General features: G+C 33.9%; 1 protein-coding gene and 1 long non-coding RNA gene across 38 annotated transcripts in view; both read right to left on the bottom strand.

The window, feature by feature from the left end:
• LOC127731985 (WD repeat-containing protein 48-like) overlaps nucleotides 1-13,762 on the bottom strand; it is a 47,051-nt gene extending 33,289 nt beyond the window's left edge. For 7 of the 37 annotated variants that reach the window (XR_007995952.1, XR_007995953.1, XR_007995954.1 and 4 more), the window contains exons 1-3: nucleotides 13,700-13,762; nucleotides 5,992-6,132; nucleotides 3,578-3,653 (exon numbers count right to left, since the gene is read on the bottom strand). Coding sequence is in view for 15 of the 37 variants with exons in the window: in XM_052240977.1 (XP_052096937.1) it covers nucleotides 3,578-3,653; nucleotides 5,992-6,132; nucleotides 13,700-13,759 (277 nt within the window). In the remaining 22 variants the exon portion in view is untranslated. The other 30 variants (XM_052240997.1, XM_052240996.1, XM_052241001.1 and 27 more) reach the window with 30 other exon arrangements.
• Nucleotides 5,084-5,797, bottom strand: LOC127732024 (uncharacterized). The gene is made up of 4 exons (XR_007996020.1): nucleotides 5,777-5,797; nucleotides 5,630-5,681; nucleotides 5,314-5,356; nucleotides 5,084-5,218 (listed from the first exon to the last, which is right to left on the bottom strand). It is a non-coding gene; the product is annotated as an uncharacterized LOC127732024 (long non-coding RNA).
• Nucleotides 13,763-15,365: the final 1,603 nt, after the last annotated feature.

The raw sequence follows: 15,365 nt of genomic DNA, 5'->3' as shown, positions 1-15,365 counted from the left end.
CTAACTAACCTTCACAAGAGAACACACAAACAAACCTCTCAGTAGAACACACCAACTTACATGTATAGAAGAAAAAACTTACTTTCTTGATAGAACACACTTATTTATCTGTCAAGTAGAACACATTAACTGACATGTTCAGCAGAACACATGAACTTACATATAAAGTAGAACACATTAACCGACATGTTCAGCAGAACACATGAACTTACATATAAAGTAGAACACATAACCCACATGTTCAGCAGAACACATGAACTTACATATAAGTAGAACACATTAACCGACATGCTCAGCAGAACACATGAACTTACATTTAAAGTAGAACACATTAACCGACATGTTCAGCAGAACACATGAACTTACATATAAAGTAGAACACATTAACTGACATGTTCAGCAGAACACATGAACTTACATTCAAAGTAGAACACATTAACCGACATGTTCAGCAGAACACATGAACTTACATAGAAAGTAGAACACACTTACTTGACATGTTTAGAACACACTAACTTACCTGTTCAGTATTACACATCAACTTATATGTTCAGAAGAACACACTGACTTTCATGTTCAGTAGAAATCACTAACAAACATGTTCCATAAAATTGTTCAGAAGAACACACTAACCTACAAGTTCTGTAAAACACACCAACTTGCATGTTTAGTAAAACACACTAATTTAAATGTTCAGTACAACACACTAATTTACATGTTCAAAAGAACACACTCACTTTCATGTTCAGTAAAAAACACTAAAATACACGTTCAGTAAAACTCACTAACTTATATAATCTATAAATCCCACCAACTTCAAGTTTAGTAAAACACACTTATTAAAATGTTCAGTAAAACACAATAATTTACATGTTCAGAAGAACACACTCACTTTCGCAATCAGTAGAAAAACACTAACAAACATGTTATCTCACATGTTCAGTTAAACACCCCAACTTGCACATCAATAAAATACACTAATTTTCATGTTCAGTTAACCACACTAACTCACCTGTTCAGTAGAACACACTAAATTACCTAATCAGTAGAACACAATAACTTACATGTTCAGAAGAACACACTCCCTTTCTATCTACTAACTCACATGTTCAGCAGAACAAACCAACTTGCATGTTCAATATAACACACTAGTTTACATCTTCAGTAAAACACACTAACTAACATGTTCAGTAGAACACACTAACTTACATGTTCAATAAAAACTATTATCTCACATGTTCAGTAGAACACACTAACTTGCGAATTCAGTAAAACACACTAATTTACATGTTCAGTAAAACATGATAACTTATATGTTCAGTATAACACACTAACATTACATACATGTACAACATCATTCACCCAGTCTGTATAATTTACATGTTCTCCCTCCACAGCAGAGAACAATATCATTCACCCATTCTAAATATCTTACATGTTCTACCACCACAGCAGAGGACAATATCATTCACCCAGTCTGTATAACTGACATGTTCTCCCACCACAGCAGAGGACAATATCATTCACAAAGTCTGTATAACTTACATGTTCTCCCACCACAGCAGAGGACAATATCATTCACCCAGTTTGTATAACTTACATGTTCTCCCACCACAGCAGAGGACAATATCATTCACCCAGTCTGTATAACTAACATGTTCTCCCATCACAGCAGAGGACAATATCAATCACCCAGTCTGTATAACTTACATGTTCTCCCACCACAGTAGAGGACACTATCATTCACCCAGTCTGTATAACTAACATGTTCTCCCACCACAGCAGAGGACAATATCATTCACCCAGTCTGTATAACTTACATGTTCTCCCACCACAGCAGAGGACAATATCATTCACCCAGTTTGTATAACTAACATGTTCTCCCACCACAGCAGAGGACAATATCATTCACCCAGTCTGTATAACTAACATGTTCTCCCACCACAGCAGAGGACAATATCATTCACCCATTCGGAATAACTTACATGTTCTCCCACCACAGCAGTGGACAATATCATTCACCCAGTCTGTATAACTAACATGTTCTCCCACCACAGTAGAGGACAATATCATTCACCCAGTCTGTATAACTTACATGTTCTCCCACAACAGAGAACAATATCATTCACCCAGTTTGTATAACTAACATGTTCTCCCACCACAGCAGAGGACAATATCATTCACCCATTCTGTATAACTTACGTGTTCTCCCACCACAGCAGAGGACTATATCATTCACCCAGTCTGTATAACTAACATGTTCTCCCACCACAGCTGAAGACAATATCATTCACCCATTCTGTATAACTAACATGTTCTCCCACCACAGCTGAAGACAATATCATTCACCCAGTCTGTATAACTAACATGTTCTCCCACCACAGCTGAAGACAATATCATTCACCCATTCTGTATAACTAACATGTTCTCCCACCACAGCAGAGAACAATATCATTCACCCAGTCTGTATAACTTACATGTTCTCCCACCACAGTAGAGGACAATATCATTCACCCAGTTTGTATAACTTACATGTTCTCCCACCACAGCTGAAGACAATATCATTCACCCATTCTGTATAACTAACATGTTCTCCCACCACAGCAGAGAACAATATCATTCACCCAGTCTGTATAACTTACATGTTCTCCCACCACAGTAGAGGACAATATCATTCACCCAGTTTGTATAACTTACATGTTCTCCCACCACAGCAGAGGACAATATCATTCACCCATTCTGTATAACTAACATGTTCTCCCACCACAGCAGAGAACAATATCATTCACCCATTCTAAATAACTTACGTGTTCTCCCACCACAGCAGAGAACAATATCATTCACCCAGTTTGTATAACTTACATGTTCTCCCACCACAGCAGAGGACAATATCATTCACCCAGTCTGTATAACTTACGTGTTCTCCCACCACAGCAGAGGACAATATCATTCACCCAGTCTGTATAACTTACATGTTCTCCCACCACAGCAGAGAATAATATCATTCACCCATTCTAAATAACTTACGTGTTCTCCCACCACAGCAGAGAACAATATCATTCACCCATTCTGTATAACTTACATGTTCTCCCACCACAGCAGAGGACAATATCATTCACCCAGTCTGTATAACTTACATGTTCTCCCACCACAGCAGAGGACAATATCATTCACCCAGTCTGTATAACTTACGTGTTCTCCCACCACAGCAGAGAACAATATCATTCACCCATTCTGTATAACTTACATGTTCTCCCACCACAGCAGAGGACAATATCATTCACCCAGTCTGTATAACTTACATGTTCTCCCACCACAGCAGAGGACAATATCATTCACCCAGTCTGTATAACTTACATGTTCTCCCACCACAGCAGAGAACAATATCATTCACCCAGTCTGTATAACTAACATGTTCTCCCACCACAGCAGAGAACAATATCATTCACCCATTCTGTATAACTAACATGTTCTCCCACCACAGCAGAGGACAATATCATTCACCCAGTCTGTATAACTTACATGTTCTCCCACCACAACAGAGAACAATATCATTCACCCAGTCTAAATAACTTACGTGTTCTCCCACCACAGCAGAGGACAATATCATTCACCCAGTCTGTATGGTGTTCCATTGATAACATGTATGGATCCTACAATGGAAATGTATTTCTCCTATTACATTTGTACAATGTATCCAACAAAGAATCACACATACCAACATTTTTAAAAGCAGTTTTTAGAACACACCAACAATGCACTTTGAGGTGGAGCTGTAGTGTTGTTTAATATTTAAATGTTCTGTTTATGTGATCTTTTTTTTTTGTGTGTTCTTGATGTGTTCCTACTTTATTTATTGTTGTCATTACTTGTTCAATTGCATATTCCTAAGTTTTTGTCCGTGTGTTCCTAACATGTGATTTTGAGAGTTTCTATTCTATTCTATTTGCCTGTGCATTCTTCCCAATTCTACTTTCAATTATCTGTGTTTTTCTACTTTACCATTTCACGCTATTTTTTTGTTCTGAACTGTTCCTACTTTTATCATGTTTATTGTCTCATCTTTTACATTTTATTTGTCTGTTATTACATTTCTTAGTACATGCCTTAGTACATCCCTTACTACATTCCTTAGTACATTCCTTTAGATTTCAGTTTCTTGTGTTGTCTATGTGTGCTCCTATTTTTATTTTCATCTGCAATTTTCTCACCTCGTTGCTTTTTTTATCCTTTCATCTGTGTTTGCTTTCTTTGTTAGCATTTGTTTATCTATCTTTGTCTTTGTTATCATACATGGTTTGTATGTTTCTAACAACCTCCATGTGTTCCTTTCTTCCTTGTTTGTTAATGTGTTCTTACCTTATTTGTCTTTGTTATTGTACATGGTTTGTATGTTTCTAACAACCTCCATGTGTTCCTTTCTTCCTTGTTTGTTAATGTGTTCTTACCTTATTTATCTTTGTCTTTGTTATTGTACATGGTTTGTATGTTTCTAACAACCTCCATGTGTTCCTTTCTTCCTTGTTTGTTAATGTGTTCTTACCTTATTTGTCTTTGTTATTGTACATGGTTTGTATGTTTCTAACAACCTCCATGTGTTCCTTTCTTCCTTGTTTGTTAATGTGTTCTTACCTTATTTATCTTTGTCTTTGTTATTGTACATGGTTTGTATGTTTCTAACAACCTCCATGTGTTCCTTTCTTACTTGTTTGTTAATGTGTTCTTACCTTATTTGTCTTTGTTATTGTACATGGTTTGTATGTTTCTAACAACCTCCATGTGTTCCTTTCTTCCTTGTTTGTTAATGTGTTCTTACCTTATTTGTCTTTGTTATTGTACATGGTTTGTATGTTTCTAACAACCTCCATGTGTTCCTTACTTCCTTGTTTGTTAATGTGTTCTTACCTTATTTGTCTTTGTTATCATACATGGTTTGTATGTTTCTAACAACCTCCATATGTTCCTTTCTTCCTTGTTTGTTAATGTGTTCTTACCTTATTTGTCTTTGTTATTGTACATGGTTTGTATGTTTCTAACAACCTCCATGTGGTCCTTTCTTCCTTGTTTGTTAATGTGTTCTTACCTTATTTGTCTTTGTTATTGTACATGGTTTGTATGTTTCTAACAACCTCCATGTGTTCCTTTCTTCCTTGTTTGTTAATGTGTTCTTACCTTATTTGTCTTTGTTATTGTACATGGTTTGTATGTTTCTAACAACCTCCATGTGTTCCTTACTTCCTTGTTTGTTAATGTGTTCTTACCTTATTTATCTTTGTCTTTGTTATTGTACATGGTTTGTATGTTTCTAACAACCTCCATGTGTTCCTTTCTTCCTTGTTTGTTAATGTGTTCTTACCTTATTTGTCTTTGTTATTGTACATGGTTTGTATGTTTCTAACAACCTCCATGTGTTCCTTTCTTCCTTGTTTGTTAATGTGTTCTTACCTTATTTGTCTTTGTTATTGTACATGGTTTGTATGTTTCTAACAACCTCCATGTGTTCCTTTCTTCCTTGTTTGTTAATGTGTTCTTACCTTATTTATCTTTGTCTTTGTTATTGTACATGGTTTGTATGTTTCTAACAACCTCCATGTGTTCCTTTCTTCCTTTTTTGTTAATGTGTTCTTACCTTAATTATCTTTGTCTTTGTTATTGTACATGGTTTGTATGTTTCTAACAACCTCAATGTGTTCCTTTCTTCCTTGTTTGTTAATGTGTTCTTACCTTATCTATCTTTGTCTTTGTTATCATACATGGTTTGTATGTTTCTAACAACCTCCATGTGTTCCTTTCTTCCTTGTTTGTTAATGTGTTCCTTACTTCCTTGTTTGTTAATGTGTTCTTACCTTATTTATCTTTGTCTTTGTTATCATACATGGTTTGTATGTTTCTAACAACCTCCATGTGTTCCTTTCTTCCTTGTTTGTTAATGTGTTCCTTTCTTCCTTGTTTGTTTGTTCCTTTCTTCCTTGTTTGTTAATGTGTTCTTACCTTATTTGTCTTTGTGTTAAAAATTCTGATAATGGAGTCTCTCCCAGCAGAGTATAGTCTGTTAATAAGTGGGTCAAACTGAAGGGAGTTAATCCCAGATCTGTGATGTCTTTCAACCTCATCTCGGATTACAAAAGAAACCTGTTAAATAACAGAGTAGAGACTGTTAATAAGTGGGTCAAACTGAAGGGAGTTAATCCCAGATCTGTGATGTCTTTCAACCTCATCTCATATTACAAAAGAAACCTGTCAAATAACAGAGTAGAGACTGTTAATAAGTGGGTCAAACTAAAGGGAGTTAATCCAGGATCTGTGATGTCTTTCAACATCATCTCGGATTACAAAAGAAACCTGTCAAATAACAGAGTAGACACTGTTAATAAGTGGGTCAAACTAAAGGGAGTTAATCCCAGATCTGTGATGTCTTTCAACATCATGTCTGATACAAGAGAAACATGTCAACTAACAGAGTAGAGAATTGGGGTACTGATTTTCTGCATTGTAAAATGAACGCAAGTAAGAAAGGGAGATGTTGAAACACAAGAAATTAAAGAGAAAACTAATAAATAGATGTTCAAATCCAATATGTTTGTTTGTTTAACTCTTGTAAATCAACCAATCTGAAGAATGTGAGTTGTTCCGTTGTTCCTTAATGTAAAGCACAAAATAGTTGACCTTAGGATCTTGGAAAGCATAAAACGTCAGGTCAGCAGTATGCATGTAAAAAGGGGAAGAGTGTAGAATAATTGAAGATATAATGGGAACCTACATGTAACTTGACTGAGTAAGGAAAGATCTTCTTTTAGCATATCATAATTGAATATAAAATATTGTTTTCAGGAGGTAAAAACTTGTTTTTCTGGTTATCTACATGTAACCATGGTAACAGGGATCTACATGGATGAAAATTTAACCATGGAGGAACTTTCACCAGGACAAAACCAAGGGTGTCGTGATTGAAATTATTTCATTCCTACATTTCATTGTAAGTAATAGTGTATAGACTGACCTGTTGTTTATCATATTAATTTTATTATATAATAACCAATATTTTCATTAATTGTTATTAGTAAAAATTCCAATGTCAAACCTGGCTGCTCTTCGTCAAGGATGACCACAATTTAGCTGCCCTGTTAACATCAAATCATTTTCCTGTCAGGTGGTTCCTGAGTCCTTTTCTCGCTATTTTGGTAATTTACTTAGGACTTAAATATCAGGGTTGTTTTTCTCAATGTCAAATTCAATTCAGAAGTCATGAACTCTGATCAACAATTTGCAGCATCATCAACAAGAAGTTTCCAACCCATTTTTGTAAAAATGTTAAACAAAAGAGTTGAGGAGGGGAATACATGTACATGTACAGCATGTACAGGAATGATACTACTATATAGTTTAGGGCCGCTGAGCTAAAATCAGCCAGTGGCCCCAAAATAAATTTAAATTCCCAATTCAGGAAAAATGAAATAAAAATCGATATTTCCGGAAATGTTTCCGTGACCGATTTAGGCAAATATAATTTTTGTTGTCAAAGTGTTTTAAAATCAGGATAAGAATGCTGTCAACGATCGCATTTTACTAACAAGGATTTAATTATGTCAACATGTGGTTAAACGATTTTAGCAGCCGGATTCAATTGATGAAAATGGGAGTATTTGATCTCGTAAAAGCAGATCGCCCTACAGGTCGATAAAAAAGATGCTTTTTGTCAAAATGGGTCTCATTAAAGCAGAACTCGGCAGAGAGCAAAATTTTAAATTTTGATATAACATTGATGAATTTAATGGGCGCTGATGTCGTAAAATCAAATCACCCAGCAGAGCCAGTTATATAATACAGTCAGGAGTACTACTTTTACAAGTAATTTTCATTTACTTGAAGAAGTAAATATTAATATACTTATATAAGTAAATTTGTAGGATACTTATACAAGTGTATTTTATTTACTTGTATAGGTAAATTATTTCATTGGCTTAGTTATGTCCCTTAGATGTTCAAGTTTTTTACTTATACAAGTAAATAAATTGCTTCGCCGAGCGCAGCTGGATAAGACCGCAGAGGTCCAACCCTGAACAGTTGGGGCAAAAATGGACGCAATATTCACGCTTGATTCAGGTCTGAATTTGGATTGTAATTAAGTATTTGATACATAAAAGGTTTCTGACACAGAATAACTGTAGTCAAAGATAAAATTGAGGATGGAAATGGGGAAAGAACTTAGAATTGGTTATATGATTTGAATTTATATCCAATTTTTTGCTTTTGTGCAATACACTTTGCTGTTGCGAATTGACCCCCCCCCCCCCCCCTCCCCCCACAAAAAAAAAAAAAAAAATTACCCCCCTTTTTTTTTGCTTTTGTGCAATACACTATGCTGTTGCATATTACCCCCCCCCCCCCCCCCCCACACACACTTTTTTTTTGCCAAAAAAATAATATTTGAAGAATTTTTCTTTTTAATTTCTGAAATATGAAATGAGAAAAAATTGACCCCCAACAATTTCTTTTTACCCCCCCCCCTTTTTCCCCAAAAAAAAATCTTTCCCTCAAGATATGGTCATAATCTCAATAATCTCAATTCAAATTTCCAATAGAGTTTGCAACCATAATTACCCATTTAAATTTAACATAGTGCTTACTTAATCTATTTTATTATAGAATTTAAAATATGGTGTCAAATCTTTCATATGGATTTTTTTGTAAAAAAAAAAGATGCAACATTTGCAGATATTTTTACTGGTCTTCCTTTATAAATATGCATTTCTTTAAACATAATTTAAAAGCAGTGTAAGGGAGGTAATCAAAACATTGTATTTGGAATACCTCCCTTACAATGCTTTTAAATTGTCTTAATTGTTCATTAACAATTACTTTATACATAATTTAATGGCAGTGTAAGGGAGGTAATTCAAATGATGTTCCACAAGTTATTGTCTGGAAACTAGAAAAATTCTTATTTTTGGCCACTAATTCCTTAACTGTTGGTACCATAACCCCCAAAATCAATCCCAACCTTCCTTTTGTGGTATTGAATTACCTCATTTACACTGCTTTAAATTATGTTTTGTACTAAAGTATTTGTCCATTAACCAGGACACCCTTGTTTTTCCCCTTTTTTGCCCCTAATTCCTAAACAGTTTGAGCCATAACCCCCCCAAAGCAAATCCTAACCATCCTTTTGAGGTATGGAAACTTGTGGTATAATTTCAGAGAGATCCGGATCCATACACCGTTCCACAAGTTATTGTCTGGAAACTAGAAAAATGCTTATTTTTGGCCCCTAATTCCTTAACTGTTGGTACCATAACCCCCAAAATCAATCCCAACCTTTGTGGTATTGAACCTTATGGTAAAATTTCATAGAGATCCATTCAGTTAAACTAAAGTTATTGTGCGAAAACCAATGTGATCATTCATGAAATAGGATGTCAACATTATGGAACTGTTTCAAAAGTTGTGATGATGATCCAAATAATATTTAAATACAATGGTTCAATGCTTTAATTTCCTGTTTCTTAGGGTTACACCTAAAGTAAAACTATTGCAACCTTCTACATATTAAACGGCAAGCAAAAATCACAAAAATATCTTATCAATTAAGTACTTAAACTTTTGTACATTGCTTTTCTGAATTCGACAATTGGCCAGTTCAATTTGAAATCCATTTGAATCAATGTAAATTTATAAAGATGACCTGTTGTTGAAAAAAAATACCCAATGGATGTCAGTCGTTTATGTTAGCTGTTATACATGTAAAAAGCCTAGGTTACCATACATGTAGCTAAGATGCAAGCCTACAAAAGATAGTGCATCATGTGCAATGATCTTCATGTAACAACTTCTGTGGTCTCAATCCAATAACTGTCAAGTGATCTGGTAATCATATAGATCACAATCATGATAATCAGTAGCCCGTCCAGGATTATTCTAAATGTTTTAACTTCTTACAGCAGTGTACAGGTGAAACTCAATAAACTTTTTACGTTTTTACAGGGAAATAATGTTAATTCGTCTTAGATTTTATGTATAAAAAATTCCCAATTGGGATGAAAATTCCCAATTTGATGGTCAAGGGACCCATTTGAAAACACCTGGAATCATCCCTTCAAATACAGTGTTTAAAAAAAAAAGGCCCTTGGGTTTCTCAATCGAAATTATAGCATGTTTATTTTGTACGACTTTGGCCCCAGCAGAGCTTTAGAAAAACAGTACAATAACTGGTGTTACACTGACACTTTTTATGAATAGAGTCACTCGTGCATTAAGTGAGTTCATAGGCACTTTATTGTACACCTTGTGACCTAATTACCTTGTTTTATAAATATGATTTAAATGAAAAGTGTTTATAAAGTTATAATTATAAAAAAAGCTAACTATGTTCTAAAATGCTGAAATTAAATAAAGTGTCTACGAAGTTACTGACTGCAAGAGTAACTGCAACCATAAAATATTTCCATGTGGGTTTGCTTAGCAGTTAAGCTGAAATCTTTTAAATTCTCTAAATTGAACAATACAGAGGATTTCCCTTTTATAAGTTTTTCTCTTCATGTTCAAGGAATTTGCTTAAGTCGAATTGTGAGAACACAAAATCAGTCTCAATGTTAAATAAACTACCACTGATTTTGGATATAGGGATGGAAAATGAAAAAAAAAATGTGTCACTTGATCAATACTTGGGTCTACTCAAACATCACAATACTGTAATGAACATGAAATTAAACCCCCCAAAAAATTGTTTTCCAAAATAAGTGGATCAAAAACTTTAAAACCAGACCAAATCAATTATTTTTCATTAAATGTTATTCCCCATAAAAAAGAGAAACATTTTTTTTTTTTATTTATATATTTTATATTTTGTTCTTTATTTTATTGATTTTTACAATACATTTTTTGTATTTATACATGATGTATTTACGTTTGTCTGATTACTCTTTCTTATTTCATTTGCATACATTGCTAAATTTTAAATGTCTTAAATCTGATATTCATATTTTGGTTATTTTGGTTTTTTGGAGATCTTTTTTTGGGGTGGGGGTGTATGAGCAGGGGAAGGCCTGGGGCAACCCTACTTTCAATATAGGGAGGGAGGTGGCAAAACAAATTTCTTTGTTTGGCTTTTTTTGTTTGTACGTATGTTTGCTTTATCTTGGGGGCATAGGAGCCGGGAAAAGAGGCCATACTTGTACAGGTGAGGGGCAGTACTATAAGCCAACCCCCCCCCCACTTTCTGGCAATTTATTCTGTTATTAAAATGTAAAGTGGCTACGAATGAGGACATTAACTTAATATTAGACTATTAGACTATTATGATAAAAATATAGATTAAAGGTCCTTTTATTTGCTTATCACTTTAAAAAGTCCCCCCCCCTTTTTACTCAACTTTTCAATCTACTTCTACTTCACTGATATGTATCAAAAGGATAAGCATTAATTTCACTTGCACACAGTTGATAGAATTGAGAAGCGCTAGTGTTAACGCAAAATATTACTAGACTAAATATCTCGAAACATCGTACATGGTACATAAACTGGAATGCAATTGTTTTTTGTGTTCAATCTTTTTAATTATGCAGTCGTCTAGCTTAAATGCAAAAAGTATTACTTTCTAATCAAAAACGACGTACCACATGTACAAGTCAGATACAAAAGTAACAACATAAACAGGATGGTAACCATGGTAACAATCAGCCGTGTAGTTTTTCTGCACTTGCAGTCAGGTCAAGGTTCTCGGCTTTCGCCTCAGACTTGACCTGACTACTCGTGCCGAAAAACTATACGGTAACGGTTGTTACCAGCCTGTTTTTTTGTTACCTTTGTTCTGTATCTAATACTTAAGGATTATAATTTGAGATAAATTCTTGTCTGTGCTCGCCAACTTTCACAGAATTAAAGTTGTATACTTTGAAAATTTAGATAATGGTTAATTACGTTTTTTCAGTAATCAGATATACCTCACATTCAGACTACACGAAATTCGTCAAACAAATACGGTGAATAATGGACCAGTCTGGTAAAAAAAAATTTGAATTCCAGTCCGAATGTCTAGTGTTGTTTTTTTTTATTAATTTTTCTAGCATTCTAACAAAATTCCTAAACGATCTCAAAATTCATTTTCATCTTTATTATTCATGACAGCGATGTTTATTTTGTTCAACCGCTAGCTTTAAGCCGAAAATTGCCAACAAGTAATGTGTAAATCCGATTAAAAACATATCTGACTGACAAAAACAATAGACAATGGCTGCCATCAACTGGAAATTTAGACAATATTGGTTCAGTTCCGGGAACGGATAAGGCTTATTCCGGGTTTGCCGATCAAATACAATAAATAAATTTTAAAAATCCAAGCAGGTCACATAATACAGCTATGAAATATAATTAAACACTAGAATTGAAAACCAAAAGATATATGAAAAAGAAAGAAGAAACAGGAAATATTTTATACAGAAACTCTAAATTATTTTTAGTTCACAAATAATTTTCATGTCATGTGACATTACTTTTCTTTATCACTGAAATGCATTCAAGCAATTGTGCACAACTTTCATCAAAATATACACTCTTGTCACATGATTTTGTTTTAGTGCATTTTGAAGATGAGTAGGGCACAACAAGTCATAATTTGTTGTATTTTGTCGGATAATATACAATAAGATGTAAAAAAAATAGTCTGGTAAAATTTCATTCGGTCTGGTAAAGCTAGGTTGTTTTCCAGACCGAATGTCCTGAAAAAATAAAATTCATTCGTGTAGTCTGCACATTGCCTATTGAAAACATAAAGCGAAAAGACAGAGACGACCAAAAAATGTAGGTGGTGCTCCTGTCATTGGAGTGAAACACAACAGTTTTGTACACAAATATGGCGACACAAAACACAATCGGAAATTCATTTTACGATATCAAAACGTTAAGATACAAAGCGAAAATATTGTGCGCCACACTGGCCCTGACATTTGTCACTCCATGCGCCATTTTGTGTCAAAATGCGCATGATGCGTGTGGCGCTGGATCTTTCGGATGACTGTTTACTTTTGCAGTTGATTTATAAATATTTATACTGTGTATTCCTGTATTGTACAGAGCAAATCAAAGGAAAATAATTATCTTGTAGCAGCATATTTACATATCAATATTTAGCGAAATTTTCAACAAACTTTAACATACTGTATTCAAATAATAAACATTATACAACAAGACAACAATATACTAAAAGATTGGGGCAAATACACCCAGGCAAAGAGGTAGTAGTGCGAACAGACCCTGGGCAACAGGTAATAGGGCCAACAGGTACTTCATCGAACATGAATCAGGGCTAACGGACCCAGATTCGTGTAAGGCCAAGGATTACTATAAGGTTTAGGGTTAAGACTTAAGGATACATGTACATGTACAAATGTAGTTTACTCATTGTTTAGTATAGCTCTATTATGGGTTTGGATCCCTAAAGTAAAAAGGTTTTCTATGTTATATTTTGTTATGGTTGTTTGAGCTGACGTTGTTTTTTATTATTGTTAAATTGCACTTTCACGTTATAATTTTCGATTGTTCCATAATTTGCCATAATTTTGGTATCTTCTTTCTCTCTATCTCTCTCTCTCGCTTCTCTACTAAAACGGACATCGTCCAAAAGCCCCCGTTTTTACCATATGTATATGGTTCTAAAGAAACACATATATTTTGAACCAAATCTTTGTGATAGCTTGTCAGTCACCTGAACTTTCTTTTTGCCTTGTCCTGCCGAATTTCTGTGGTGTGTAGCCATTGATAACATGAGTAATACGTCACTAAATTAGGGAATAATTCTAACCTTAAGTCGGTATCGGAAGGACAACCTTATCCGAATTTACAAAGTTTTGTCTGGTTTTCAAATAGCCTGGCATCCTGACCCAATCTTCGTTGATATTTTAAATAAAGTTAATATGCTATGTGTAAAAGAAAGAGTTAGTCAACTTAGATTAAACCATGTATTCAATATATATCATGGACATGCTCCAGAGTATTTATGTGAACATGGTTTACTTTTATAAATTTTTACTTGGATGGAGAGTTGTCTCATTGGCACTCATACCACATCTTCCTGTATCTATATGTTGACTTGAATAATCATAATTATACCAGAAGTGCTGCACATAATAATTATTTTGTACCAAATGTATTTGTTAAAGACTCTCATAAAAACAGCTTTGTTTGTAATGCTATACAAGACTGGAACAATCTTCCAGCCAACATAAAAAATATATCAAATAGATCAGCAGTTAAAGAACAATTAATAATAACAGCAAGAAATATAGAAAATAGAGATTTTTTATATGTTTTTTAAGAAACAATTGATTTTTCTTTTTTTGGTGAAAGTCAAATTTTAACATATAATTTGAAATATTATTTTTATATATTTTCATACAAGGGACCCCATTGGAAATAAGCTATACTGTGTAAACTTTTATGGGATATCCCAGGCTTCTTTCTAAGCACTGTTTTTAAAATATATTATGATACTATTTTAGAAGTATATATATATATATATTATTTGTCTTGTTTTGTCTTGTGAATTTTTATATATGTGCTTGAATTTGCCTGAATAAAACTATACAATACTAGTGTCAGCGTTAGCAATCTGTGAGCCAGGACCCAAGGCTAGTTTTCAAACTAATTTAAAAGGTCGATTGGGGTATAAATTAAACACGATAAAATATTTTATTACTTTCTCAAAAAGTCTTTTAAGGATCTTTAAGGGAGCAACCATTTAACTTCAAAAAGGGAGGGGGGGTATATTGTTTTTTGTCTGAGTCAGAATTTTTTTATGTGCAAAGCGCAAACATATTTTTTTTAGTTTTTCGACACTCTCAATCAAATTATTTTTTTTCAAAATTTCACACTATAAGTATGGGGAAAATCTGGATTCAGAGTATTTTCAAAAGTTTTGGGAATGGAAAGGGGTGTCTAATTTTTCAATACTTCAGATGGAGGGGCATCGAAATTTTTTTACAAGATTTGAGTAATTCTGTATTAAAAACATATACAAATTATACTGAGCTAATTTGATGAATACTAGTACATTAAATCAGTATAGTATTATTCAGCAAAAGTGTCTAACACTTGATTCAGATGTCATATTTATATCCATTGCGTCATAATTTTTGACAAACTTTATTTCAATTTTTGTTTCGAGTGAGTCATCGCCGATATCAGGGACTGATTGAGGTTTGATTTCTTAGTTTGAAGGTTTTCTCAAAGCTTTATTATATCCCTTTCTATATAATAAAAACACTTGCTTGATTAATCGTAAAACTCGTGATTGAGTATATATATATTTCAATGATTTAAGATAATATCTGCGAGTCAAGCGTGGCATTTTTAATACATTTTTAGGTCAAAAA

This window comes from Mytilus californianus, unplaced genomic scaffold (genome assembly GCF_021869535.1).
Source record: "Mytilus californianus isolate M0D057914Y unplaced genomic scaffold, xbMytCali1.0.p SCAF_21, whole genome shotgun sequence".
Taxonomy (NCBI): domain Eukaryota; kingdom Metazoa; phylum Mollusca; class Bivalvia; order Mytilida; family Mytilidae; genus Mytilus; species Mytilus californianus.
The sequence above is the reverse complement of the archived record's forward strand: the minus strand, read 5'-3'. Positions and strand labels throughout refer to the sequence as shown.